The sequence below is a fragment of the Tachypleus tridentatus genome, chromosome 7, assembly GCF_004210375.1.
Source record: "Tachypleus tridentatus isolate NWPU-2018 chromosome 7, ASM421037v1, whole genome shotgun sequence".
Taxonomy (NCBI): domain Eukaryota; kingdom Metazoa; phylum Arthropoda; class Merostomata; order Xiphosura; family Limulidae; genus Tachypleus; species Tachypleus tridentatus.
In genome coordinates this window covers 49,904,538-49,920,747 of record NC_134831.1, presented here as the reverse complement: position 1 = coordinate 49,920,747, position 16,210 = coordinate 49,904,538, and the positions used below count along the sequence as shown (strand labels likewise).

Genomic DNA, 16,210 nt, shown 5'->3' with positions numbered 1-16,210 from the left:
AAATAATAAGTTATTATTTACGCTACGGAAATTATATTTAAAAAGTAAACTCTCTATATTCAGAAATTCAAAATCTGTTTTAAAACGTTTTTCACACGTGAAACTTATTTTGAGGTGAGCAAGAGTTTTAATATTTAAAAATATAGGTGTATGATCTTTAAACCGAAACATTACAAAAACGCCATGAACATACCTTCTATGGTGTATTGGTTTAAATTCATTCAAAAAGTTTTGAAGCCATGATTCTTCGTAGTGCTAGAGAAAAGCTATGGTTGGCCTTACAATTTCTCCCACCCTAATCTCTTCTAAATTCCCGTTAAGGAGTTTTTGGAGTGAGAATTGAACTTCAAGCTATTATAAAACAAATTTATGACCATGTAAGGTAAATAAATTACATTGGTTGCATTATTAATATTTTAATTAAATGTTGACTGTAATTCACAACAACGATTTAGGATTGAAATCTGAGGAGCTGTAGTGTGCATTGTTCTTACCATTGGCCTTGTTCGAACTGTTATACATTTGAAGACATTAAAGGACTTGAAAATAACAAACGAAAACAACCTGCAACGATATTGGTGACAGAAAGTTGAAGATGGTGCTTAAATTGTTTGAAATTGAAACCATTTACTAGCTGCAAGTCTTTTGTGAAATGGTTAGAAAGAGATATGTTCATAGTTTCAGTACAGGAAATGTTAGTGAAAAGTGAAGCTATGCCAACGTTGACTACAATTTCCAAGTTATGAACTTGAGATGATTTCATTAACGAGATAGAGTGATTTATACAATTTATTACCACAGTTTCAACCATAGTTAGGTAGATAGGTTTGAAATGAAGCTGTTCCCAGCACGTTGTTGGGGACGAAGTTCGGTCTTTGTGATACAGAGCCTAAACGTTACCCACCACAATGCCTCAGGCAGGTCTGTCCATTGTAAACTCAACATTAGTGCATTGCAATTATCTTCTACTTATTTCAGTAACACGAATATTTTTCAACAGTCTAAAGTTATTTGAACACATCACTGTGGATACACACACATACATATATGTACACACACACACACACACACATATATAGTGTGTGTGTTGGACGGGGGTTAACGTTCTGAATTTGAAAGTTTACGATTCACGTCTCGTTGCTATAAATAAAGCTTTATACTCTGAAGCCGTGGATGTTTTATTACATTATCCATTTTTGATTAGATATGTCCAAAGATGTATATGTGTCATCTTGGCGTATTGTCTTTTTTCCAGTCTGTCAGCTCAAAATGGACAATCACCATGCACCTTCAAGTTATTGTTTTACTGGCAGTAAATACCAAACTTTAATTTTTGTTAAAATACGTGAATGTAGCATTGAGCTATTTTGTCATTCTTGATTCATACTTTAGGCAAAACAAAGAAATCAATCTGTAATGATAATGATTCTTCTTGAGTGTTATTTCTTTCAGAAATACTAAAATTAATTAGTTTTAAATACCGTGAAATAATTAAACATTATAAGTCTTTATTTTTATTTATTTTTTACAATCGATATCGTTATTTGCTGAGTTTGTTTTGTTTGTTTTTGCGCTAGTCGTCCCTAATTTAGCAGTGTAAGACTAGAGGAAAGGCAGCTAGTTATCACTACCCCCCGCCAACTCTTGGACTAATCTTTTACCAACGAATAGTGGAATTGACAGTCACATTATAACGCCCCCACGGATGAAAAGACGAGCATATCTGGTGCGACGGGAATTCGAACCCGCGAGCCTCACATTACGAGTCGAACGCCTTAACCCACCTGGCCATGCCGGGCGCAGTTCATTTAAAGGAATCAATAATAAATATTATAATTTCAATCATATATATACAGCAATGTGACAAAGCTAGGACGCCCTATAAAAGCCTGTGTATTTTTGTAACATTTTTGGATATATAGATATTTAATCTCAATTTTAACAATACTGAGAGATTATAGGAATATAACTAAACAATTAAAACTGAAAAAAAACTTTTCAAGATCTTCTGTAAATGTAATTCTGCAAAAAATGCATATTCTCACTGAGAAAAAAGTTAGGACACCCCTACATTTATTCCCACTTAAAATAGCTCAACTCACACAGAGGTGTATCAAACCAGGTGCACATCATTAGAAGATCGTTACTCAACATTTTGACTGAGGCTTGCCCTATTTAAACCTCAGACATTTAGTTTGGTGTGCTCCTGACTGTTGAAGTGAGAGTGAGCAACATAATGGTCACATTATGACGCCGCTACGGCTGAAAGAGCAAGCATTTTGGTGTGACTGGGATTCGAACCCGCGACTCTCAGATTAAGAGTCAAGTGCTTTAACCACCTGGCCAGTTTGAAAATAACAGAAATATATTTTACAACAAATGTATCCCTTTGATGGGTCTTATTGTTTGGAAATAACAGCAGTAGGTTTCACAATAAATAATTTTTATTTGAAAGTGATGATCGACTGAGACGAATCAAGAAGTTTTCGTCTGTCTCACCGAAGACATTTTTCCAGTGGTAAACATTGATTTTCAAATAAAAAATTAAATATCTAATAGACAGCATTTCAAAGCACTTTTAAACTTTTTATCTGAAATAAATGTACATTTTATAATATTTGTTACAATAATTACTTTTTTCTCCGTAACATAATTTTTGCCTAGCTTGATCTGTGTAAACAATGGATTAGAACTAGTAATCTGCAAATATACGGTTATATTCAGTTTAATATATAAAGCTATAATGGATGCGAATAAAGCACAGTAAACTGACTTACAACTTGCTTGAAACAACTTAAGAAATAAAGGAAAAACGTTTTCATATGAAGTAATAAGGAGGTAAAGAACAAAAGCAGATTTCTAGACATTATTACAGTGAATTAGTTGAGATGATATACATTTATTTAACACGCCTGAAACATGAATATTACTTTCTAGTCTAATTACAATTGTGATAATGTTATTATATCAATAAAAAAAACTGTGATTTGATGATCAGTTATGTTATTGCTTCAACAATATTCTCTATAGTATAAAGTGTATATTCTTTGTTTCCAGGTGCATTTCTAGTTCCGTACTTGCTAACTCTGTTCCTGGCAGGCATACCGACTTTCTTCTTGGAAACATCTTTAGGCCAGTTCTTAAGTATCGGTGGCCTTGGAGTATGGAAGATTTGTCCAATTTTTAAAGGTATTTCTCTATTTTATTTAGTGATGGATGTGGCATAGTAGTTAGCATGTCAGACTATCTATTCGATGATCAGTAGTTGTCACAATATTGCATTCTACGCTTTGATCAGAATAGTCCAAAAATTGGTGATGGATCTCAAACACTTTGGTTCACGACTCACCTGACTGTTATTATCTCAGCGGTCCTTATAGGGATCTATAACTACGCTGCTAGTTCCTTTTCTTTCCATGAGCCGCTTAAAGGAGCCCATGGACCACCAGCTGACGACCGCTGCTGCTTATCAGCTCAAAATTAGGGATTACTAGCCCATTTAACCCTTGTGTAACTTTGCACGAACGTCTAAAACGAACAATTTCTGTATCTTATTATAGCTTATTTTAGAACAATTACTGTTGAGAATTTGTTTACTTGTAATTAAACATAAAGCTATACCATGGACTTTCTGTGATTTGCTCACCACGGGTATTGAAACCAGGTTTCTAGCGTTGTAAGTACGTAGACATTCCGCTGGTTATTATTGGACGGACACATGCGCGAGGACGATCAAATGAGTATTAAAGCGTCAACTGTTATTGTGCGTCTAAAATACACCTAATGATTTCAGACACTCCAAAGAGTTTGAACGTGAAAACAGGGCCTCGGTATGAGCAGGTGATTAAGGCGCTCAACTTGTAATCGGAGGGTCGTGGTTTCAAATCCCTGTTACACCAAACATGCTCGCCCTTTCAGCAATAGGGGCGTTATGATGATACCACCAATCCTACTATTCGTTGGTGAAAGAGTAGGTCAAGAGTTGGCGGTGGGTGGTGATGACTAGCTGCCTTCCCTCTAGTCTTACACTGCTAAATTAGGGACGGCTGGTGCAGCTAGCCCTCGTGTAGCTTTGGGCGAAATTCAAAAACAAAACAAACAGCAACAAGAAAACATGCTGCTCTAAGTCACAACAGCCTAATTAACTATATATAAATGTAAATCGAGTCATCCAATGACTCTTTTACAAATTCGCAATAATAGGTTGACTATTGAAGTCATTTTGTTAATCCATAACTTACCAAGTGAAACTAGTAATTAGTAAGATTAATCGCAATAGGACCAATATTTTGTTTAAGCTTTGCGTGAGTTGTATATCATTAAGGACTTTGTATCCAACAATTACATGGAGACATAAGCAGTTCTTGAAGCATAAATATTTTACAAAATATCTTTAAAATACTGAGGCTTTACCTCAACGGTATTCATAGGGTCAAGTTGTGACGGAATCTATTAATCAAAAGAGTGTTTTTTTTATACATAGAAACAGTGTAGATAGTTCATTCTGCTGCTTTACTCTTCACAACAAAACAAACTTTTGTTCATTCTCATCAATGATGATAACTTGTCTTCTAAATGAAAATAAACTCAAAATCAAATTCAAATTTAAAAAGTTAACTCTAAAATCAGCATGACCCTCAATGGCACAGTCTGCGGACTTAGAACGCTAGAAACTGGGTTTCGATAGCCGTAGTGGGTAATACACAAGAAGCTTATTATGTAGCTTTGTGCTTGATTACAAAGAAACAAATTAATGTATACAAAAGTAAACTGATAATCTGATTTTCGTGTTTGTAGTGATTGAAGTTGACAAAGGTACCATCAACGTACATTTGATGATTTGTTTGTTTTTGAATTTCACTCAAAGCTACATGAGAGCTATCTACGCTAGCTGTTCCTAGTTTAATACTGTAAGACTAGAAGGAATGCAGCTATTTATCACGATCCACTACCAACGTTTGGGCTACTCTTTCGCCAACAAATAGTGGGATTAATCTTCACATTATAATGTCTTCACGGCTGAAAGGGCGAGCATGTTTGGTGTGATGTGGATTCAAAACCTAGACTCTCAGATTGTGAGTCGAGCGCCCTAACCACCTGGCCATGCCAGTACAACATTTGATGATTTACAATCTTAAAAAAACCAATTTGCTGTCAGAGAGAGTTGTAAATTGTAAAACTCTTTGGCTCTAGAAGTTTTATGAAAAGATAACCAAAATTGTAAGCTTTTCGATTTGAGGAAGAGCATTAGCTCGAAACGTCATCGTTCTTCAAATACAAATATGAAAAATTTGGCGATTGCAATTGTTGAAGATATTATTTCATTTTGTACAGTCTGTTCCTTTGCTATCATGAAAAACTGTGAATAAAGTCTGTGTTTATGAGTCTCAAATCTGTATGTTATCGGAAGTATGCTTATGGTACTTATGTCAAATTCAATGATCTGAACATATCAGTCTGTTCCTTAAGTATCTTACCATGGTTTGTTTGGAATTTCGCACAAAGCTACACGAGAGCTATCTGCGCTAGCCGTCCTTATTTAACAGTGTAAGACTAGAGGAAAGGCAATTAGTTATCACCATCCACCGCCAACTCTTGGGATACTCTTTTGCCAACGAATAGTGGGATTAACCTCCGCATTATATCGTCTTCACGTCTGACACGGTGAGCATATTTGGTGTGACGGGGATTCGAACCTGTGACCCTCAGATTACAAGTCGAGTGCTTTAACCACCTGGCCATTCAGGGCCTATTTTTTTCTTTAAAATTGCCGTTAATTTCGAGATGTAGCGAGAACTTTTGAACTTTTGGTTTTAAACCTTATCCAGCTTTTAAATTTTTCATTTCTAATCACAGTCTTCACTTTATGGATAAGTATGCTACTTGGGATTAGTTCTGATATAGTTTTGAAATATAATGCTGTCCTCAGCACGAGTCGTTTCATTGCTGTGGAGAACAATGAAGGCTCTGGTTTTCGATATCTTGTGTCCTTTCCGCACTACATTATTTCAACAACCTCAGTAGAAGAATATTCTTCTGTTAAAAGGATTTCACTTTTCCTCCAGCCATAATCGACTCAGCATTGTCTCGATAAATGGTGAAGAATTTGATTTGATCTGAATATGTAAGCACTAAACAGTGGTACTATAACTCGCATCCGGAGCGACTCAAAACTTCATTAGTTTCTGCGAGTATTAGTTATAAAGTGCGATTAAACAATTTGTGTAGGTTTACTCAAAATCGCTGTCATAAAAATAATAACAATCGAAAAATAAACTTTTCTTTCGTTTGAAGTTAAGAATGCTTGGGAATTTAAAATATTAAACAGCATTAAATTATAGTATAACGATTTTATTTCACGATTTATTAAAGTGTGGGTTTCTTTCTTGACTTACATACAAAAATCATAATGTTAGCTTTCAGCGAAGTGAAGTTATTTTTTTTAAGTTATTAATTCTGATTCTGTGGGTTTTGGAAGATTTAAAAATCAGTCAAAGAGTGAATTTTTGTATTTTTGATTTTTATGATAGTCATTTTCATTTTTGTTTGTCGTTTATTAAGGAGTTGGGTACGCTGCAGCAATGATGGCCTTTTGGCTAAACGCATATTATATTGTGGTATTAGCTTGGGCTATCTATTATATTGTGTCTTCGTTGGACTGGGACGTCCCATGGCGGACTTGTGACAACTGGTGGAATTCTATCTTTTGTATGTCGGAGTATGATCGAGTTCAGCCCAACTGTACGGGTATTCCAGACCAGGATTCAGCTCTGTGTGCTTACAACTTGTCCAATCCTAATCTCTTCCAAAGTCCTGTCAAGGAGTATTGGGAGTGAGTATCAAACTATTTTGATACAAATTTACCACTATGTAAGATACATAAATGGCATTGGTTACATTATTAATAATTTAATTAAATGTTCTAAAGATATGTATTTTGTTTGCCAGATTTACGTCATATTTTAAAGAGTCTATATATACATGTATGATGATGTATGATGAATTTATTTTCCTACAAAACAGTTTTCAAGTGATTCTATCATTACACATAATTATTCCAAGACTGAACAATACGCGATAAGGTAACTTCTTTTCACGTCATCAATACGTAAGTGTATGCGATTGATCATCTTCCTGAACGAGCTCGCACACATTCTGTTTTGTAGTTGCGAACAATACATGAATGTGTGTACATCCACAATAACATTAAGGCTTAAATCTCCTAATTTTGAATCATTAGAAGTTTCTCTGTAATATGGTGAGCAACTTGTTGGTTATTATTATTATTTGTCTAATGTTCAATAATTAGGTTATTTTGTTCCAATCTCACCTTTATCGGCTACATTCTTTCTTATGATGTACTTCAGCACATACATCTGCGGAATCATTGTGTGTCACTGTGTAGAGGTAGGTTGTGAATACAAAATAGAAACACTTGCTTAAAGATGTACTCTTTCTTCCCCTGATGATAAGTGGACTAGATCATCAGCTGACTCAATAGTTTGTTATTCCAGTAACCTCATTAAAGTATTATTCTTATTACCTAAACCTAAATTAACTCTATTCCTTATTAGTTTTTAAACTACACAAGAGAGAAATGTGAATAACAATGGATATTTTCAAACAAGGAAAGATTATAGTGATTTAGTGACCACATTCGCTCAGCTTATTGGCCTTACAAGAGAAAATACCCGAAAGGTTATTTCAACTTAGCGATTATCAAATAGATCTTATCATGTAAATGTAACAATGGTAGAAACACAGACTGCAGTGCCTTATGTCATATTATGTTTACGACGAATGAAACGTAATTCCTCAGCATACATTTCAAGAACTTACAGATGCCTCATTGTAAAGAATTGAAGAGCAAGTTATTAAATAATTTCCAAAAGGTAGTTTTATTCCTCATCGCAACTCTGTTTCTTTGAGAGTGTAATGAAAATATTTTAGACAGGAATTAATTACATATTTATTTATTAATAAAGATTTGTAGCAAATTTGCTACATTATGCATATATTCAGCACTTTTGCGAATAACGTTTGAAAGTTAATGACTAAAGAGATAGCTAAATGTCACTCTGCAATCTATCTTAACTTTTTATTTCAACTGTCCTCTGAAAGATAATGTTAATTCAGCAGCTAGAATACTAAAATCTAATAACAGAAAATCGAACTATTAAGTTTCCAGCTCTTCTATTATTGGTATCTTTGCTAATCTTTCCGTTGATACAAAACCGATAAACTTGATTCTCAACTATTTTTGAAAGTTGTATTAAGATAAATGTGTTGCCTTAATACTTAATGTTATTATTTAAAAATATTCATTTTTTTACTTAACACATTTTATTACCTCTAAACCTTTACACTTTCCAAGAAATTGTACTTTTAGTTAAAAGTTAAGAAAAAACGACATTTACGCTCATTATAAATATATATTTTTATATTTATCTTGAATGTGAAGGATATTTTTCTTAGCTTTTATGAAAAATGTATAAATTTCTCCAGTATGCACTGCATATTTTGTAGTTTTTGTATCTACATAAGATGAAATAACTGAAATTTAATAATGGAATTGTTAATTAAAATACACTACTTACAGTCATGTGAAAAGGTTAGGACACCCTATGAAAGCCTGTGTATTTTTGTAACATTTTGGATATATTGATATTTAATCTCAATTTTAACAATGCTGAGAGATTATAGGAATATAACTAAACAATTAAAACTGAAAAAAAGACTTTTCAAGATCTCCTGTAAATATAATTCTACAAAAATGCATATTCTGACTGAGGAAAAAGTTACGACTCAGCATTTTTAATGAGGCTTGCCCTATTTAAACCTCAGACATTTAGTTTGGTGTGCTCCTGACTGTTGAAGTGAGAGTGAGCAACATGGTGAAAGCAAAGGAGCTGCCTGAGGCCTTCAGGAAGAAAATTGGGTCTGGTAAGAGATTTAAAAAAATCCCAAAAGATTTTGAAATCAACCATTCCACTGTCCGGAAAATAGTCAACAAGTGGAGGGCTTTCAAAACAACTGCCAACATGCCCAGGTCTGGTCGTCCAAGCAAGTTCACCCCGAGAGCAGACTGCAAGATGCTAAAAGAGGCCTCCAAAGACCCTAACATGTCATCACGGGATCTACAGCAGGCTCTGGCTACAGTTGATGTGAAAGTGCATGCCTCTACAATCAGAAAGAGACTGCACAAGTTTAACTTGCATGGGAGGTGTGCAAGGAGGAAACGCTTGCTCTCTTGGAGAAACATCAAGGCCGGACTGAAGTTTGCCAGAGAGAATGTAGACAAAGACCAGGACTTCTGCAATAATGTTCTTTGGACAGATGAGTACAAATTTGAATTATTTGGACACCAGAACAGAGGACACGTTAGCGTAAACCAAATACAGCATTCCATGAAAAGAACTTCATACCAACTGTGAAGCATGGAGGTGTAAGTGTCATGGTTTGGGGCTGCTTTGCTGCAGCAGGACCTGGACAGCTCACAATCATAGAATCCACCATGAATTCTACTGTGTATCACAGAGTGCTTGAGGATCATGTGAGACCATCTGTACGAAAATTAAAGCTGAAGCGGAACTGGATCCTGCAACACAACAATGACCCAAAACATACCAGTAAATCCACCAAGAACTGGCTGAAAATTAAGAAATGGAGAGTCGTAGAATGGCCGAGTCAAAGCTCAGATCTTAATCCCATTGAGATGCTGAAACAGTCTGTACATACAAAAAACACCTCAAACATCTCACAGTTGAAAGAATTCTGCGTTGAGGAGTGGAGCAAACTTTCTTCAGACCGATGTCAGAGACTGATAGATGGCTACAAGAACCATCTCATTGCAGTTATTTTAGCCAAAGGGGGTAACACTAGCTATTAGGGTAGGGTTTCCTAACTTTTCCTCAGTTAGAATATGCATTTTTGTAGAATTACATTTATAGAAGATCTTGAAAAGTATTTTCTTCAGTTTTAATTGTTTAGTTATATTTCTATAATCTCTCAGTATTGTTGAAATTGAGATTAAATATCTATATATTTAAAAAATGTTACAAAAATACACAGGCTTTTATAGGGTGTCTTAACTTTTTCACATGACTATATGTAGCTTCTTGTGGATATATGCACATTCAACGTGTATTCCCAGGAAAAGTTAGGCTAATAAGAAGCTTAGGAGGAGAACTTGGAAAAAAATTGCTAGGTAATAGCTTGAACACTATTTCTAGAGTGTAAAATATATATTATTATAAATATATGCAGGAAAACATTTCACATTCTAAGATATTGTGACGTTTGAGAAAATAGTCTTGAACATTTCATTAAACATGCAATAATCACAACATCAGAACTTGTTATGGTACAATGTTCACTTTACTCTGCGCGTATAATTGTTACACATTAATATGGCATCAAATTTATTTCAACTATGGATAAATAATTGAGTCGTATTATAAGACTGAGGCCTTATAATGTCGCTTATACTTATTGGATCAGAACAACGCTTTTGCTTAATCTATGGCTAATTTCAGGAAAAAGTCTTAGGAAACAAGTCATCCTCAAGCATAAATTTGGAAATATCTCTTTTCCTATAAGTGTTTCAAGAAAGATTTCGTATCTCAAGCAAATGTTAAATCCTTTCCTAATTTTACGTTCTAAAATGCAGAGCATGATTTTATTTTGGCGAATAAGTGGTTTTTCATGAAGTTGGGCCCTGACTTGTGGAGTTGAAAATTTGCAATTTTTTAGAATTATGAATAGAAATGATGCAAATTTGAAAGAAGCTCACATTTAATGTTTTTCTCACTTAACTATTTGAATGCTTAAATTCTGCGAAAATAAATAAAAAAATTGCTGTAGAAATCAAAGATTTCCTAGAGTTCACGTTTCATTTTTATTTATACTTTGTTGAAAAAAATTAACTTGTAGTTGAGAAAGTAGAATCATACTGATGAAAACTTATTTGATGCTGTACTACGATTAACCAAACAGTAACTGACGCTACTACGAAATCTAATTCATAATTCGGGTGTAAAGCTACGAACTGGATATAACAACAAAACTAATTCATCTTCTTTAGTGAATGTAATCTTGGATTTTCTTATCTTAAGTTGTCAGACCCATGCAAGTCTAGAAAACGTGATTTATAATGGAACAGTAGAAAGAAATTGTATTAGTTAACATTTGTTCAGGGTTTTCATTTTTTAAAGCCACCTACAACTGATGACGCGTGTGAGTAAGCTGATATAAGAAATTTTCTACTGTGAGCCACAGTGCCACCTACAGAATCTAACAGAGTTAATAAAATGGGTTCATTTAATCTTCTGCTATATAAGTAGACTGTATTGAGGCAAAAACTCTTGCAACAAATATCTATCTAATGTTAAGATTTGAGCATGGTTTATTTTTACTAAAGTATACAGCCATATCTATGCCTAAATGATAATGTTTTGAAGCTAATTTACAATTTACAGAGATTCATCTAATGTCTGTGTTATTGGATAATTAAGCAACAGAAACGGGCACTAAGTTAACTATCTAGCCATCAAATAAATGAGGTTAGCAGTACACGATTATAGCTAAAAATTAATACCTCAAATATTTCAAACATATTCCTTGAATCATTGAAAGTTTAGTCATCCATATCTTTGATTAACAAGAAAAACAACAACTTAATCTCTAACATTTGTAACAGCAACCAGCTAGCTCCCGATTGAGAAAAAAAGCACGTTTAAAAAGTCTTCTAATCAACTGCAACCTTGTAAATTTTATCCAATCATACAAGAGAAAGGTGGACTAATCATTTCCCAAATACGCAGGTTAATCTACAGTAAAACGCAGTTCTGTCTGTTATCAAAACTTTGTTACACGCAAAGTCAAAATAATTGCTAAAATTTCAATTCCAGCTTATTTCCAATGCGGCAAGATATTAAGAAATATTCTTACCAAATAAATGTACAGTAGGTGAAGATAAATTGATTAATGATATTCACAAAATATCCTATTCTTGGTATATGAGAAACAGATAGAACTATTAACAACTCATAGATCATTAATATTCCACAATATTTCTTTACCCAAAAATATCTACGTTAGTTGAATATAATTACAAAACCAAACACGTCATTAACTGAAATCATATACAAATATTAGAAAATGTTGTTGTTAGTTTTGAATTAAGCACAAAGCTACACAAAGGACTATCTGTGCTCTGCCCACTACGGGTATTGAAATCCGGTTGTTAGTGCTGTAAGTCTGCAGACGTACCGCTGTACCACTAAGGAGCGCATTAGAAAATGAGGAACACTGGAAAACTGAAAGATGTTTTTCTATAATAATAATAACTGTCAATCAGGTCTCAACAAGACCATAAACCCTTGTTTATATAGCTTAATGTTTGGGTCAACAATGAATATATTATAGAATATCCAGACTGGAGCTCTGTTCTACAGCCACGCTCTCATCACTTTCAATTGCACTTAGGCTTTTCAGCTTACAACTACAGCTGCGTATTCTGCTCCAATTTTGTCCTCGTGGTCTTGATAAAAGATTCCAACAATTATCACGGAGTGTTTATAACCGGCATACGAGAACACTATAGTTTGCCAGAAGTACTGGTGGTGGAAAGACTGTTTAGCACATCTAGAATTCCTCATGTGTTCCCCTATCTAAGTCTGTTGAATCTGGACACTCTGTGCTATAGATATGATTTGGCAGCTGATTTATGTATGTTGCATTTATTTTCATTGCCCTTCCCATCACAGAATAGATTCTGGGACTGCTTTGAAGCTCTCATTTAACGTTTTCTCAGAGGATAGTTTTGTCTTAAGATATACAGATATTCTTTTCGTCTTTTAATCATATTGTTCTAAGCAGAAATTTTCCATACGTTTCTTTGTGCCTTCTAAAATCAGGACAATTTACTGCCAAACAGACATATTTTCCTCTTCTTAGCAAATGTTGACATCCATGAGAGTCTAAGGTGGTGGTGGATCCTTCACTTGCCCACAACGTCCTCTCTAATTTATATATCAGCTACTAATGGTACTTTATCCAGGAATAATGAAGCAGTCATGGCAGGTCACACTCTCTAAGGTTAGCTTCAACACTTTTATCTTTATTTTCCTATACATCATTAGAACTTCGATTGTAAGTGATATGTCCACTTCAAGCTGAATGAGCGAGAACTCAAGGAGTCTCTCAAACTAAGATTACCTTTGCCATGTTTTCCAATCATAACGACTTCTTATCATACCAAAACACTTAATACAAAATTACTGCTTAAAAATAAACTTTTTATTTTCTTAAACAGCAAGAAAAATAAATTTACTTATTCATGTTCATAAGAGGCTTATAGTACATGTTTCAGCATAAAGTCAGTTAATGTTTAATAAATAACTACACATTAATAAAATCTATAAATTAAGGCTAGTTCTTTAGCATTTGAAATACAAGAAAAGGTTATTTATTCCCTTCACCGATCAGTTTACGAGGAAACAACCCAATAGTGTGATTCCAGAGTTTTGTTCCATTGTGAAAAAAGATTCATGCCAGAATAACTTTGACTAGTATTTGTTAATTTGCTATAACTTAGTTTTACTCATCGTGTCAAACGAGAAATACTTCAAACGTTCAAAAAAATTTAAAATTTTCAGTAGAGTTTGTTTGTTTGTTTTGGAATTTCGCACATAGCTACTCGAGGGCTATCTGTGCTAGCCGTCCCTAATTTTGCAGTGTAAGACTAGAGGGAAGGCAGGTAGTCATCACCACCCACCGCCAACTCTTGGGCTACTCTTTTACCAACGAATAGTGGGATTGATCGTCACATTATAACGCCCCCACGGCTGAAAGGGCGAGCATGTTTGGCGCGACGGGGATGCGAACCCGCGAACCTCGGATTATGAGTCGCACGCCTTAACGCGCTTGGCCACTGAAACTGTAAAAATGTACATAATCGAATTTTTATAATAACGTGTATACACATTGAACTACAAAAGTTAAGTATTATATTAAAACGATTTTGGAGACTCATCATGTATTTTGAATACATGTTGTTAATTTAATTATGTTCTGTCTAATAAAAAATTCAGGTTGACAATATCCCTACAATACAATTTCCATTGCAAAAGGCTTCGTCGCAATAATTTCATGTTCAAAGAAACCCACTCCTCCTTTCACCTTGTCTTAAGCTATGAACTGTATAAGTATGATATTTTACTAAATCTCATTTCAAAGCCTGGCCACATAGAGATCCATAGAAATAACACGAACATACCATAATGGCCTTGTTTAAATAAACCCTTCTTGGTTATGTTACAAATTATTGTCTGAAGCATCTAGATGACTTTTGTCATTTATCTTTGTGTTTGTGAACTCTCATCTATTAGAAGACGACACACTCAATGTATTACTGTTGGGGTATGATTTGTTGTGAGCCTCTTTCTGGATGGTTCTACTGTATCAAACTGAACCATATCCCCCCGTCTTCTATTACTATTGAACACAAGAAATATCCTCAACTTGGAAATTCTATATTCTTGATCAGAGAGCATTCTTATGACTCGAATATATTAATATCTTGTACCAGAAATGGCTGTTAATACCTTTTCAAAAAGTAATCAGTTTTTGGTGGCATCAAACTGTTTTCAAAATGCCAAAAAACGTCAAAATCTTGTTCTGATACTTGAATTTTACTAAAATTGTGATGTGTTGATCTGCATATTTGAATTAATTTTAATACAATGCATTCAACTCTCTGAACCAAATGGACCCAGCATGGCCAGGTGTTAGGGTACTCGCCTCACAATCTGTGGGTCGTGGGTTTGAATCCCCGTCACTCAAACATTCTCACCCTTTCAGCCGTGAGGACGTTATAATATTACAGCTAATCCCACTATTCGTTGGTAAAAGAGTAGGTCAAGAGTTGGCGGTGGGTGGTGATGACTAGCTGCTTTCCCTCTAGTCTTACACTGCTAAATTAGGGACGACTAGCGCAGATAGCCCTCATGTATCTTTTCGCAAAATTCAAAAGCAAACAAACTGAACCAAATGAGTTGAGAAGTAGGAACAAAAACAGTTCTTAAGAGTGAATACCTTGAATACGTAACAAAGAAATGAAATACCACGATTAAACTGAGAGAGTATTTAAATCATGTAGTCATGTGTCCCTATGTGAGATGTCTATCTCTTAAATATAGATTTAGTTCGAACAGTGTTAAGAAGCCTCAATACAATATGATTACAGTTACATACATCAAACCATCTTTAAAGAAAATACAGCGGAAAACTTAATTAGAAAAATAACCTGAAAATGTAAATTATAATAGATTAAAAAACAGAAAGATGAACAATTTTGGAACTCGAGAACATGATAGATATCCAAAATCGTTATTTTCATTATGACTATTTTCAATAGCCCATCATGCCAGAGAAAAATGTCATAAGATAAAACTAAAAAAACATGAAAATGACAAAATATGGACAACACCTTAAAATAATTTTTTCTACAGCCACATATCTAATAATACGCTCAATCAATCTAGCATAAAAGACAAAAAGTATATTGAAAGCAGTCAAGTTAAGTGAATAAAATACCAGATATTCTATAAAGAGGATCTAAAACTAAATCATGACTATTTCTCATTGTCCTCCATTGACCCATATTCCTTTTCTCTTTGAAATGCTATTAATTAAGCAAAACGGATACGCTCATCTTATAAATCCTAAATCCTTGATTAAACAGATTTTATGATATGAGTATGCGAGTGATTTGTGCTGAAGAGGACTGTTAATAAATGCTCTTTCCAGAGGTGACGAATTTTTGGTGACATTACAAAGCATACCCGATGCCAAAATATGTAATCTGTATACATAACATTTTACTGCGACTTTATATATTCTGTTGCAGTTATATTCTAAATTGTTTTTATATAATGAATCCAGCACTTTGAATACTTAAAATGTGAAGCATGGTTCAGTTAAACAAGATCCAAATATTTGCTCCTACATCAGTGCACACCACGACCAGACATGCTGTTTCTTTGACAGTTTTTTACACAATCATCTACTTGCACGTATGCATTATTGATAATTATTTGGTATTACTAAACTCGTTATTGTGTCTATTTATAGATATCTATTGCCATTGGTTGGATGTTCACAGAGTTTATAGCTTCTTAATTAATAAAGTTTTCTTTTCAGTGTTTTG

The 16,210-nt window shown here is 34.2% G+C and overlaps 1 protein-coding gene across 5 annotated transcripts in view; it reads left to right on the top strand.

Annotated features, from left to right (window-relative positions):
• The window catches only part of LOC143255623 (sodium- and chloride-dependent GABA transporter 1-like), an 83,532-nt gene that overhangs the window by 24,855 nt on the left and 42,467 nt on the right, over window positions 1-16,210 (top strand). For all 5 annotated transcript variants that reach the window (XM_076511560.1, XM_076511561.1, XM_076511563.1 and 2 more), the window contains 2 exons: window positions 3,058-3,189; window positions 6,562-6,832. In XM_076511560.1, coding sequence (XP_076367675.1) covers window positions 3,058-3,189; window positions 6,562-6,832 — 403 coding nt within the window. The remainder of the gene's footprint in view (window positions 1-3,057; window positions 3,190-6,561; window positions 6,833-16,210) is intronic.